Source organism: Rissa tridactyla, chromosome Z (assembly GCF_028500815.1).
Source record: "Rissa tridactyla isolate bRisTri1 chromosome Z, bRisTri1.patW.cur.20221130, whole genome shotgun sequence".
NCBI classification, from domain to species: Eukaryota; Metazoa; Chordata; class Aves; order Charadriiformes; family Laridae; genus Rissa; species Rissa tridactyla.
In genome coordinates this window covers 61408253-61422191 of record NC_071497.1, presented here as the reverse complement: position 1 = coordinate 61422191, position 13939 = coordinate 61408253, and the positions used below count along the sequence as shown (strand labels likewise).

Below are 13939 nucleotides of genomic sequence, written 5' to 3'. Positions count from 1 at the left end.
TAAGGCATGCAACAAAGGTTTGAAGTCACCCTTGCCTGGTTTTTTGAAGATCTATTAAATATATCTTTATTTTCCTTTCTGGCTATTCTTCCATTCACTTTTGATCGCTTTGCTACTGCCAGCTAGAATTAAAAAGATATATTTGTCTCAAAAGTAATTGTCTCTTAAAAAATCAGCAATTGTGTATATGACTTAAATAATACTCTTAAAACTGTTGTATACAGTTGGGTATTCTGTAAAATAATTGCAAGATACTTGAGAGAGAGACAAGCGGAGCTATTGCTATGGTTGGTATTTGGTACCAGCCAGGCTATTATAATGTGAATAGCTCCAGCTAGCCATAGTAAGTGCTCTCTGTCTTAGTTGGGTGTTCTGGTGACAAAGTGTGATGGAAGAATATAGGAGAGCAAGGACACATGCTTGGATATAACAAGTTGTAGAAGGTTTTTAAAAAAATTTTATAACGTTGAGTATTCTCGATATTGATAATCCAGACCACAGCTTCTGGGATCTGACATTCTGTTCTGATCTAATCCTGGTGGTTTCCATCTTATATTTCTCTAAGTTTGTGGACTTTTTAATGATAATTAAATATAAGTATAATGAAACAATTTAAATCTATTCTTTATCCGGTTTTGATCCACATCAGAAATCTTAAGATTTCTCTTAATTTACCATGTTTGCATAATCAGATATATTCCCTTATGTTCTTTTATTTATCCCTCTGGAGTAAAAGAAAGGCCTGATTTACTAAAATCTCAAGCTTTAATGAATTATTTCATTGCGTTGTGTTGGTTTTTTTAAGTGATGTTATGCTGATAATTCATAACTTTATTTAAATAGCTCAAGGATTTGTACTTCGTTAGAGGACAGGCTCAGGATGCACAACCTTTTTCTCATGTAGTTTCTTAAGAAAAAAAACCCTGTCCCTTCTTTTGAGATTTTCTATTTTCACAGATAGTTTATATAGTGCTAGAGAAGGAAGAATGCACATGATTTGCATTAAATTTTCAAAAAGGAGGAATTTTAAACAACTGATCGTTTTTAGAAATGTCATTTTTTTCGATCATAGACTTTAAGTCCAAAAAAGACCAATATTCATATCTGATCTATTTTATAGAATATTAATGAAGATATTTCATTTAGCAGTTCATCTTACTTCTAAGGAAATTTTTGCATATATTATTAAGCTATTTTTCATGTCAGTACATTTACTGCTTTGAGCAAACTGGGGTAGAGGAGCCAATGGCTATTTAAAAAAAAAAAAAAAACCAACGTATAGATCTTCCATGAAACTGTGGTGTTGTATGTTACTTCCTTAATGACTAAAACTGGTTGATTCAAATATTTTGTATATGTTTTTGTTATTTTGTCTTTTGGTAGGATGATGAGGTGGTTGAAGAATATAATGAAAATAATTTCTATGAATCTGATGAAGAAGAGAAAGAAAAGGATCGGAAAATGAAAAACACCTACACTATGGACCCTGATCACAGGCTGCTGTTACGAAATACAAAGCCCTTGCTTCAAAGCCGGAATGCTGCTGTATGACAAATTCCTTTTTGATTAAAAAGTTAAACTAATAAATATCTACACTTCTAGAAAATTTAAAAGATTGAAAAGTAAAATCTGCATCTCTTTAAAAGTGGTGATAATACTCTCTAGTAACTTATAGAAGTACAGTGGTTCGTTCTTTTTTGAAATTAACTTAGCTTCTAAGTAAAACACCTGAATTGAATGTCAAACGCACTCCAAATATTAAGGACAAACAAAATATTAGAGAAAATGCAAGAACATTTTAATCCAACTTCTATAGCATGTCATGACTATACCATAGCTAGCTTTTAATGCTTAAGTTCTCAGCAACTAGGATGGTTCAAACTATGAGTTTTGGTGGTACAGATTCACAAAGAAAATCATAGTTGTTATTGATTCATTTAAGCTGTGCTTTCCTTTGAGTCTCACGTTTTAAAAGTAGACAATTATGTGCCTAACTTCTTTTTCAGTCTAAGGCAGGTTCTTAGTGTTCGTGCCTTGGCAGTGTTCCAGGATAGATATGACATCATGAGTATAGTATGCTCTGCAATATTTCTGTGAGATTTTAAGTTGCAGGTAAATGTTTAGAACCGGAAAAAGCTGTGCCAATGGTGAGTCATTGTGACATTACTCATATCACAGAACTTTATTTGTAACCTCTGTTTGTCCTCTTAATCAAGACTAGATGTCGTTGGGAAAAGACTTCCAGTGATAATGAGTATTCAAGTCATTGCAAAACCAATTACTGCACCATGATTAAGGCACCTCCCAACCTGTTCTTGATAAGCTAAACAGATCAGGTTTTTGTTTCTCCCCTGGAACATATTTCTAGATTCCAACTAATGTCTAACTCTTCAAAAACACTTATAATCTGCCAGCAGAACTTGGAAACAAATTGAATACAGTTTTACAACAATAATTCTGTTAGAGCACAGCCTTTTGGTGAAATCACTGTTCAATGTCTATATGATAATTCCTCATCTTACACAAAGAACAAGTATGTTAAATATGTTTGCCATCATGCTACACGAAGAGCAAGTTCACTTGCTTATCTTCCACATTCCATAAATAATTTTCTTTATATCTGTTAAATATGGTATTGATTCTCGCATTTATGATCTTTAACTTTCTGATATTAAAGTTAACTGGCATGTTTAAGGGCAATTTGTGAAGTGAAATTGTGCTCCTTTGAATTGCTATTACACCAATTTTTGTACCATTCACAGAACTTACCAGCAAATAAATTAATTTCTGTCAGTCATAAAAGATCCCTAGACTATATTGCTAAAAATATTTCAATTATTTCCTCTTTTAAGATGTTTTTAATCGCTTGTTATTGTTTAATAATAATTTTTATTTTGTTGGTACTAAGATTTAAGATACCAAGTCAAATGTCATAATGATGGCTTTACTTGGAGTCTCCTTTCTATGATTTGTTTTGTTTTGAACAGAAAGTTGACTATGACAATATGGTAGGGAAGGGTGTGACATGACTTATTCATGAGCATAAAATTCATCATTTGTTTTTTACATATGAGAAAACTTGAAAAGAAAAAAAAAAGTATGTTTTTTAAGTTGCTTGTATCTCAGTCTTCTGCTTTTTCTTATCCAAGATGTTGGTATCCAATCCAGTAGTTTTTTCTTTTTGTTGGATTTGAGACTTTAGAAGTTGCCAGTAAAGTCAGTTGTCATTTTATACATTGCATAATAGAATAATGGAATGAAGGATTTTAAGTGGAAGCTAACTAGTAGGTAATACTGAACCTGTATTTAGTAAAAATAAAAGCACAAAATTTGCAGAAGTTTTAAAGTATTTCCTCATTAATTTGTACAGCTGATGTTGGCAATATCGACTTATTAAGGATGATATCAGTAGGTTTACAGTTTGAATTACTTAATTTTTTTCTCTCTTTATATTATAGTATACAGTAAATACCAGGGAGAATGAGAGGTACTTAATTAGCTTTTATTTTAGAAATAAAAATATTTTTCTTCTGGTGTTTTTCCCCCAGTCTGTTGATTTTGAAAAATGCATGTATGCACTTTGCTTTCTGAAGAGTGAGCTGGTAGTTCTGCAGGTCTGAAGCAAATGTGATAGATATGTATGACAATTTGAAGTTAATATGCTGTTTTGAATGTGCTTCTTCTAGGTGGTAATGGCAGTTGCACAGCTTTACTGGCATTTGGCACCAAAATCTGAAGCTGGTATTGTTTCTAAGTCATTGGTGCGTTTACTCCGTAGTAACAGGTAGGTTAAATCCATACTTTACATTGTTATGTCTACTTTTTTGTGAGAGTTTTTCATACGTGCTTGTTTAGCCATAGTTACAAGAATATAACTATTGCACTTTTAGAGATTTATTTTAAAATTGTCCTGTAATATTAATTTTTACTCAACGATTGAGGATCATTAAAAGCAATTCCATCGTTTTCAGTATCACATTCAGTGATCATTCAATATCATGTTTCATTTGTAATTATGACTTTCATTCTGAGAAGAATCATGGCTGCCTAGTTAGCATACAAATAGGGGCAGTCCTAACTAGTTTGCATAGTTTCTTGATTAATTTTTTTTTTATTATTGGCAACTTAATTATATTGGAGTTCCTTACTGTCTTGCTAGGCACTAAAGAAGTCTTCAGATGTGTATTTTCTTTTCCTGCACTGTATATTGAAGACTTCTTGTTGACAGAGAAACTAAGGAACATTTTTGTTAAAATACCACTTAATGCTGCTGAATCCCCTGTTTCCTTAATCATTGGACTGTTTTTAAAAAATAAATTTATATTTTATTCAGGACATCTAATCTTGACTTTATAATCTTCAGTGTGACCTTGTCTTCTTTCCTATGAAGGACCTCACTGGCCACATGTTTCATAAGATTGATAATACTCTTTTTCTTTGTGTTCGATAGTTTTGGCATATTATGCTAATATTTGCTGCACAAAAGTGTGTTTTTTTTGTCCTCAGTCTTTAGATTTTGAACTTCCATGTGTCTGTATGAATAGCCTTGAAGGGGTGATAGGAGATGCAGTGTTAAGATGTTCTCAGAATATCTTTCTAACTAAACATGGTATTTTTGGCTAGAACTTTGCTGTTGATATGATTTCTTTTTTAAAGTTGGTCACATCAAACAGACGAAAAGCTTTTTTTAAAAACACACTTTCGTTGTGTCTGACAAGATTATTTTAACTTTTGTGAGCCCAATCACCACAGAGCTCTTTCTCTGTAAACTTCTGCAGCTCACCCATGGCTAATGTCTTTATTATTTAAAAGTTAGTAAAGAGGTAAAATTTGGCTTGATAGAGTATCCATGCTTTTATTTCAGATTAAAATGAATCACTGTTATTTTTGTTTGGTTTTATAGTACAGTATGCTTCCCATTCTCTTTAAACAAAGATAAGTATTGGCTAAAGTTGGGCAAATGTGCAGGTAATGTATAGAGCTAAACTCATACTCACAGGTTGAAAGGATCATTTCTTCCATGTTGTTTATTGCTCATTTATATTCAGTTTCATCAAAAGAAGTCACATGTTTCCTGTACCTCAACTAGTGCCTAAAGTGGTGCTAGTCTTGTGATTTTCCTATGTTGAATGGCGTGTCTGTTCTCTGTTACCAGTCTGTGTGAAACACTTCTGCTGTTAGAGGCACTTGGAAATAAGCTTTTACTGTTTGCCCTTGAAGTTATGTGTCTATGGCCTTTAAATTAATGTCAAATACACTATAATCTAGTTAGGGTGAGAGTACCTGGAAGAGCATTTCATAGCAGTTGCCAGTCTTCGTTCATCATGTGCAGCTGACTATTTCCATGTACCTGTGTAAGAATTACATAAAAATAGGTTTAAAAGATATTAAGTACTTCTCTATTATTACTTTTCTTTGTAAGCAAAAGCTGTAATTACCACAGGGCTATTAGACAGTTTTGAGTAGGAGGAGGTAATGGATGTGATGATTTCTCTATTAGGATGTGATTTGCATCATGAAAGAATTTGAGCACTCATGGTTCAGAAAAAAATTGTGTAAATTATTACTTAGTTTTTAAGCAAATGGTGGCAGAAACTCTGTAGTTTAAAAGCTTTAGACTAGTACCCAGAATTCTTTTTGCTCACTCCTGCTGAGGCTTTTAATCTAATACATTAATGATGAGAATATCCTTCAAACATGTTTAATGTTTTTGTGTTTAGAGTATTACATAATTCTGTTGCCTGTATCTAGACCAAGTTTATTATGTTAAAGTTCTGTTTTTTGATAGCTGCATATGCCTGCCAGTGTATGCTCTTAAGTCACAGAAGACCCTGGCCCTTTTTAAGAACTACTAGGAAACTTTTTAAGATTAAAAACTTCATAGCAATTCGTGCTAGTTGTGCAACAATTAGCTGCTCTTGTAACTAATGCAGTCATTTTCACGCTACAGATATAGCCCTTGTGTTTTTGTTCTCAGCTGTGTCATCCTCAAGTATTTAAGTTTCAAGATGCTGGACAAAATGTAAGGTGTTTGTGAGCTATTTCTGGAGATGCCAGGATGATGATGATGTAAACAAAGTTTTGGTTTAAACAAAGATCCAAGGCCTGAAAGAAGCATTGCACCATTGGACTGGTGTCAGTCATTTTTCTTTGCATATTGAATTTTTTAAGAATGAGAGCCTAGTTTCATCATGCATCTTCCTGTGAAGCAGATGAAGAGCTTGTAGCAGTTGGCAATTAGCTTTTTCTTTCTATGTTTGTGACAAGTCACATGTATAAGTAACTTTGGATTCAATTTGAATTGGACTTTCTTTGCCATGTTGCATTATTCTATGTATCTGTAATTTTGCAGAATAACTCTTGTTTTTCTTATTCTAGGGAGGTGCAGTATATTGTTCTGCAAAATATTGCCACTATGTCAATTCAGAGAAAGGTATACCCTATTTAGAATATTCTAAATCACATTTTATATGAAACACATGCAAAGTACTTAAGTATGTTCTGCTTTTCAGGGCATGTTTGAACCTTATCTGAAGAGTTTCTATGTTAGATCAACTGATCCAACAATGATCAAAACACTGAAGGTGAGTTTAAAAACAAATTAATCTGTATACTACTGGACAACTCTATTTGCAACAGGAAGGTAAAATTTTCTTGCATTGATAAAACACAGATCATTCTGTGCCAAGAAGTGTAGAGTTGTGGCTTTTAGTCAAGTCCACAAGTGTCCTTAAGGCTTGTCAGGCTACATGAAAGTTGTCTTGTTACCATGTTGTAGATGGCAGATGGTCTATGTTTTCCACTACAGCTTTTGGCACCTCTCAGTGATACAGAGCGTTACTATTTTTATCTAAGTAGCCATTCAAACATTTAAAGTCTGACTGTTTTCATGGGAACAAGAATCTTCTCAAATGAAGAGAAATGAAATCAGTCTTTGAAACTGTTCACTTAAGAGTTTAAATCTGTTTCCCTGAACATAGTGAGACAGTGTAGGAGTCCTAGATTCCCTTTGAAGTCAGCATTTGACATGAGAAGTACTTTAGGCTTTCCTCAAGGCCACATCTCAATGCATGTTTTAGGTTGTCGTCGTCTTGTTTTCTCTATTCTTACTCTTTAACGGATGTGAAATCCTTGACAGAACAATAGCGTAAAAATTGTCTACTATTATGTGCCTTTTCTCTTGTTTTGCTTTATATTGTCATAGGCACTTGTGTTTAGGAGTGGAAGGTACAGTTTTTTTAAAGAAACATTAATTTTTCCTTATTTTCATTTTGCATCCATTTTGTGCCATCATTACTTGTGCAGAGTGGTGCAGTCCATGATGGCTATGCCCAGCCCATCGTATTTTTATTAGTCCAACATTAAATCTAAGTAAATTTGAGGCAGTTGCAGGCAAAAAGATTTAATGATTATGAAAATTGTCAGGAATACTAGTAAGACTTAGTGTTATCCAGGAAAGTCACTCCTGAAATAATTGGAAGTTGATCAATTTGAATTCCCATATTATTTGATAATGCATTGGTTAAGAGGTGGAAAAGTAGAAATTGTGTTTTTTCCTTTCATTGTCTCACTTCTTTCTTGGTGGCTGAAAAATTTAGGACAACCTACGCTGTTACATACATAAGAAAATCTTGTGCTTTTCCCCACACCCTACTCTTGTAGTTCCATCCCGTCTGCTCTGAGATAGGAGGACAAGACCTGTGGCAGTATTTAAGATGCAGGAGCATCTTGGAATTCATCTGCTTCAGTGTTTAGGTTTCTGTTTTGTTCTCTGTTCCTTCCCAACAAGTTTGTTTTTCGATCACTGCTTAGCATTGGGCTTATATTTTCATGGAGTTACCTATTTTACCACAAATTCTTACTTATAATTAATAGTGTATAATTAGTATATAGTAGTATATAATTAGTATAATCAGCTTGAAGGCTGTAATTTTCTCTAAAGTTAAGGTTTTTACTCAGTTATGAGTTAATTTACATTTATATCTGTTGAATTTTTTTGCCATTTTATCAACTGGTCACCTAATATTTGAAGGTCTTATGCAGCATTTCTTAGTAAGCCTTTGTCTTCATTTCTCTGAAAACTGTAGCATCAACTCAAAATCTTGTCTCCTATCTTCTCATTACTTTCATAGTTCCATATATGAATATGTTGAAAAGCAGAATAGCAACAAAGATATTTGTGGGATTCCATTGATAGCCTTCCTGTACTGTAAAATAGTCTCTTTTTTGTGTCTGTTCCTCTCTTTCATTTATCCACTTGCTTTGTATACTATACTAGATACGTATCTTTAAGAGCCTGTGGTGACAGGTCTTATCGAATTGCTTCTGAAGTATAGGTGGACTGTATCAATTTAGTGTCATTGTTTGTGTGCATCCAACTCAAAAAATACCAACAGGTGTCTGATGCATGGCTTCCCTTTACAGAGACAGAGTTGTCTTTTTCTTCAGTTTACTTCAAATGGATTGTATTAGAATTCTTTCTTCTTTAAAGTTAAAACAGCCTGGAAGCATACCACCTTAACAATATATGCCAAGTGTTGTATATCATCCTGTTGTTCACCAGGAGCAAAGAAGAAGCCTTCCAGGATCTGATGTTGTTGATGTTGATTAAGATCTGAGGAGTCTCATAGATGCAACTGTTTCTTTCCAGAGTTTAAAGGTCTTTTATTGCCGTTCATCTGAATATAATGGACACTATTTCTCCCCAGCTGCAGTTGTGATTTTCATTATTTCTTCTTACAATGTCACAAGATTCTTATACGCTAAGGCCAGTTGTATAATATTGGAAACCATGCTGCCAGAAGTATTTCAAGTCCATTTAGTATGCAATGCAACAGTGAAGCTAGAGCTCGTAGAAAATGCATCACTGAACCCTAGAGTCCTGCTTTGAAAACCTTTCATGTACTTGCAAGGAGAATATTTCTCCTGAGTGCAATGCTGTTACCAGTTTATACTGAAATCTGGTATACTCTATTGAATTTTAAGTGGTGTTTTTAGTAGTATTATCACTTATTTATATACAATAAAAGTATAGTATGTATGTGTTACTGTTTATAATATCTTATTTTAGCTTTTGATAAAATATATGTGTTTTTTTTTTCTTGTAGCTTGAAATCTTGACAAGTTTAGCAAATGAAGCCAACATATCAACTCTGCTTCGAGAATTTCAGGTTTGTGCAAAAGTGTATTCCTTTTATATGAAATGCTCTCTGTTGGCCAATTGCCGTTATTGGACGTTTCATCTAGATTCTTAGTCTTAAATTTTTCAAGTTAGTCTTTTCCAGGGTAAAATGGTCTCGGAATGGAAATGAAACTGTGTCATATCATAATGGATAATGGTGCTTTTTATATGTGGAAAAGGGTTTCAATGTTTTGTTTCTCACTCTCCTTCCAGCTACCAAAAAAAAAAAGGTGTTGAGAAAAACTCATTCATTACAAATTTTTTAAAACAAATTCTACCAACTTGACTAACGCTGTAAGTCCCTAGATGATAGGGCCTTAATTTTAGCAATATTTGGCCATTAGCATTTATTGCCAAACCTCATTTCTGTAAATCATTTGATGAAATAGTATTATCTCCAATATCTGTGTATGTATCAGCAAGATGTTCTGTCTATATTGTGAAACAGTCTGTCCTTCTTTCTTCTTTGCTTATGACATGTATTTTCATTGCTTCAGTTCTCTGCCTGGATTTCTCTGAAAGGTACTTGTTCTGAGGCAGGTAGGTTATTCATAGTTTCACAGATGCTCCTGGTTAAATGAACTGAAACCTCTCTGAAGAGAGAGCTCATCAAGTCCTCGAACGTTGCACACAAACTAATTGCTGTTTTTGGGTAATTGCCCTGTGCCCCAAGCTTTCTTGAAATCAGAGGTTTGCATGGCCATGGGTAACCAAAGCTGGCAAGAAAATGTCTTCTGAAAGTGACAATGAGGTGAAAAAAGTGTAACTTCTAATGTGCAGTGTAGCTCTCTAGATTGAATTTATTGTACAGTATGTCTCTCTTATGAGAATAATGTGGTAAGTCTTTGGTTGACAAGACTTATCTGTTGACTAATGAAAATCCTGTTTCCTTAGACGTACGTGAAAAGCCAAGATAAACAGTTTGCTGCAGCTACAATTCAGGCTATAGGCAGATGCGCAACAAATATCACCGAAGTGACTGACACATGCCTTAATGGCCTCGTATGTTTGCTGTCCAACAGGGATGGTAAGCTAAATGTTCTGTTTGTTTTTGGAAACCTTTTCTTAATGAGAACCACACAGAGCAGTTTACATTAAAAAGTATATGGGAGTTGACTTTTATAAGAATTTAGCTGACATGACTGGGTAAAAATAGTGATTCTGGTGCTTCTTCTTGTTTGAAGCACTTCAAAAGGCTCTCATAATCACTGGGTACTTATTTTCTCTTTTATTAGTGAAATTAATTCCTTGTGGCCTGAGATTACATGTTTACTTGTCTTTTCTCAAAATGCTGTAATTATTAAAGTGTGCTGTTGTGATTATCGTAGATGACTAGTTTTACTGTTGTATGCTTAGTTGCATCAAAACAGTTAGCCTGTAGAGGGTGCTGAAAGCTTGGAATGTGTTGTGTTTTTTTTTTTTTTGGTGCGTCAATGCTTAACTGAAAAAAACCACATTAAATAGTTTTAGGATAAACGGCCCCAAATTTGCCTTGATTTTATAATCTAGCCTTCTGTTATTTTTATATAGTGAAACAGAGTTGCAAGTCACTAAGGAACACAACAAGGAGCAGATAAAGTCAAATAGGATATAGCAGCACTGTAAATCAATATCTGATAATATTGTATATTCTTACCAGTTACCAATGAATATTGCACAGGTGTAGCCAATAAGAGAATCAGAAGATTGTTATATAATGTGCAGTCTACATGAATATGGTTAAATATTGGAAATAGAGTTAAAGATGGAGTTAAAAACTATAATGTCAGGAAGGAGGAAAAGTGTGGTTTTGAGATGGCCTGGAGTAATTAGAATTGTTCAGAAAACACAGATGAGATCTACTCTAAGCCTTCAAAGGCAGCATTAGTTGCTTTCCATACCTACTGGACATATTTTTCATGGTAATCCTGAGACGGCCTTTATTAGGGCCATTGCTTTGGCAGCAAACAGTCATTCTGTGACCCATTGATACACTCAGAGCTTTCTCTTATTTGGTTTATGAACTATGAGTCCTCCTTCTCTCCCACTTCACCTTGTATCAAAATTTCCTGAGAGGCCTCAGTGTATAGCTTTGTACTTTTAATATATGTAACTTTAATTTCCTAGTGCTCTAGAGTTTATTTCCCTTTATGCTTTTTTGGTTATCAACTGTGTTTAAAATATCTTCCTATATTGTGTTACAAGGCCATGTCTGCACAATGCACCTTTTTGTATTACATTCAGCAGTGGCCATATTAAAAATACAGGCTTCAAAGCTTGTTGTTGATTCTGCTTAATTCTATTAGCAATCTTCCTCTGAGTCAGTAGGCTCCTTTCAGCATGTACAAATCCCCATTTTTTTTCTGTCTTAAAATCGCTTCAGAATACTGAGTTTGTTACTTAATAATCTTTCTTTCCATTTTCTTACTTTTTCTTTTTGCTAAGAAGAAACCAAGATAAGAGGAAAAGGCTTTTTTTCTTTTATCATGGCTTCTCAATTTAATATTTTCTTCAAAGTAATTCCATATATATATACACACACACATATATGCATGTACATGTATACAAAGGTCTGTCTCAACAAGATTAGTTTTCCTGACTGCTTCTAAGTAGTTGTCTAGCAAATAAAATTATCTTCTTGTGCTTACTGTTCTGAAAGACTGCAAAGGATATATTGAGGATCTTTTAAACCTGGCAGCTGGCAAATTGCTTTACCATAGCTGCAGTGTCTTTATTCCTTTTTTCAAGGAATGAATAGAATAGCATAATTTAAATGGTACCTTTCCTCAGGTGGCAGGAAATTACCGATAGTCACAGCTTACTGAACATAAGAAGAGTTTTGGGCATGGTAAGGGAGAAAAAAAGAGATTTAGCATGTGTAGGAGAATAGGTTTAAGAGTCCTGGTTAATCTTGCTTTCCTCCAACTTTCACCCTTGAAGTGTGCAAGCGGTGTGTTTGCCCTGCTACTTCTTCCATGGTTGTTTGAAGCCTGGAAGCAGTTCTCCTGCCTTTGCATAGCATGAAACCTAAGCTGGGAAGTTCAGCAGGTTCTGAGGTCCCTGAAAGCAGTTGGCTCTGTTTTCTCTGCGTTGTTTTCTTCTTATGGGGAATTCACTTGAGTGCAGAAGAGAGGTGACCAAATTAATTCTACCGAACCAAAATAGAATCCTGAAGAATGAACTTGTGCTTAAACCACCTTCTAATTCTATGCCTTGTTCTGAAAAGGCCTTTACTGTAGATACAACCCAACAGACAAGATATCTTTGCTATATCTGGGACAGGAGCTGTGCCATTAACTGTTCTGGAACTTAGGTGCTGAGACGTGGAGTGTCATTACACAAAACAGTCTCTTTCAGAGTCAGTCAGATCCAGCTGGGATAACTCTTCACAGAGCTCTTTGAGTGTCTCATCGTTGAAATTTCTAGTTTCTGTATGTGCTTCTGATTCAAATGGTTGGTTTTTTTACCACAGCCCCCAGCTTCCCTGAGTAGGAGAAATTTGACTTTAAACAAAGCACTCATATATAGGCAAAGAAAATTTCAAGAGTTGAACAGAGCCTTTTTTCTGGAAGCCATATTGAGGGTTGAGAATCACTTTCCTTCATCGTCTGATGAAGGAAGTACAAAAAGAAGAGTTATTTTGGCTCTTTGGTGTGACATTTGGCATTTGACTGATGAATTTCCTTTAAGCAATTGCCTTGAGAATTTTAGCTGACCGATGCCCCAGCTATGACATAAAAGTCACTTTAGATGTAAGAGACAGATAGGATTATAGGAAGTCTCTTGTCTGACTGTATATTAGAGATCCTGCAGGCTTTTCTCAGATGGGTGATTTTCACTTTCTGTTGAAAGTTGCATGTTATGGATATTAGAGAATGTAAACACAATTGTAGGATGTGTAGCTAAAATAATTTTTTTCCTACCAATCTATACAAATTTAATCAGGCAAGTCATAAAATCACTGGAACTTTTAATATGTCAGGTGACTACTACCTATCTATTGGAATTACTATTAGAATGATGTAACAGAAAACTAACTTCTTGTAACATTCAGTTTATATGTATTAATGTAGTTTCACCATTCTGTTATTTCTGTTATAAAGGTGGAAAAATTAACCAGGTAAAAAGTTAGACTTCAGGCTGTCCTGAAATGCAGAAACTTAATGTTTGTCTGGATTCTTAGCTCTAATAATTGCCTTTTAAATTTAGTTTTAACCATTAGCATAACCTTCTAATAACCCAAATAATCATAGAATCATAGAATGGTTTGGGTTGGAATGGTCATCTGGTCCAATCCTTCTGTGATGGGCAGGGACATCTTCCACTAGATCCGTTGCTCAAAGTCCCATCCAGTCTGATCTTGAATGCTTCGAGGGGTGGGGCATGTACATCCTCTCTGGGCAACCTGCTCCAATGTCTCACCAGTCTCAGTAAATTTCTTCATAATATCTAATCTAAATCTCCCCTTTTTCAGTTTAAAACCGTTACCCCTTGTCCTATCACTACACTCCCCGATAAAGAGTCTCTCCCTGTCTTTCCTGCAGGCCCCCCTTAAGGCCTGGAAGGCTGCTATAAGGTCTCCCTGGAACCTTCTCCATGCTAGTTCTACAAACAGCCTACAAATCCAACCAAAACCTCAGATTTTCTTTCTGATCTCTCTATCCCAATGGTAATTAAGAGACTGTTGTTATGATGGAAGTAAAAATTACAATATTCAAACATATCAGAGAAATATACTGATGATCCTGCAATCTTTATTGATTCTTCATTCCATTGTGA

The 13939-nt window shown here is 34.6% G+C and overlaps 1 protein-coding gene across 3 annotated transcripts in view; it reads left to right on the top strand.

Moving 5' to 3' along the window:
- The window catches only part of AP3B1 (adaptor related protein complex 3 subunit beta 1), a 178364-nt gene that overhangs the window by 66407 nt on the left and 98018 nt on the right, over positions 1-13939 (top strand). For all 3 annotated transcript variants that reach the window (XM_054187047.1, XM_054187048.1, XM_054187050.1), the window contains exons 8-13: positions 1384-1545; positions 3687-3784; positions 6379-6433; positions 6513-6584; positions 9108-9170; positions 10076-10208. In XM_054187047.1, the coding sequence (XP_054043022.1) occupies positions 1384-1545; positions 3687-3784; positions 6379-6433; positions 6513-6584; positions 9108-9170; positions 10076-10208 (583 nt within the window). The remainder of the gene's footprint in view (positions 1-1383; positions 1546-3686; positions 3785-6378; positions 6434-6512; positions 6585-9107; positions 9171-10075; positions 10209-13939) is intronic.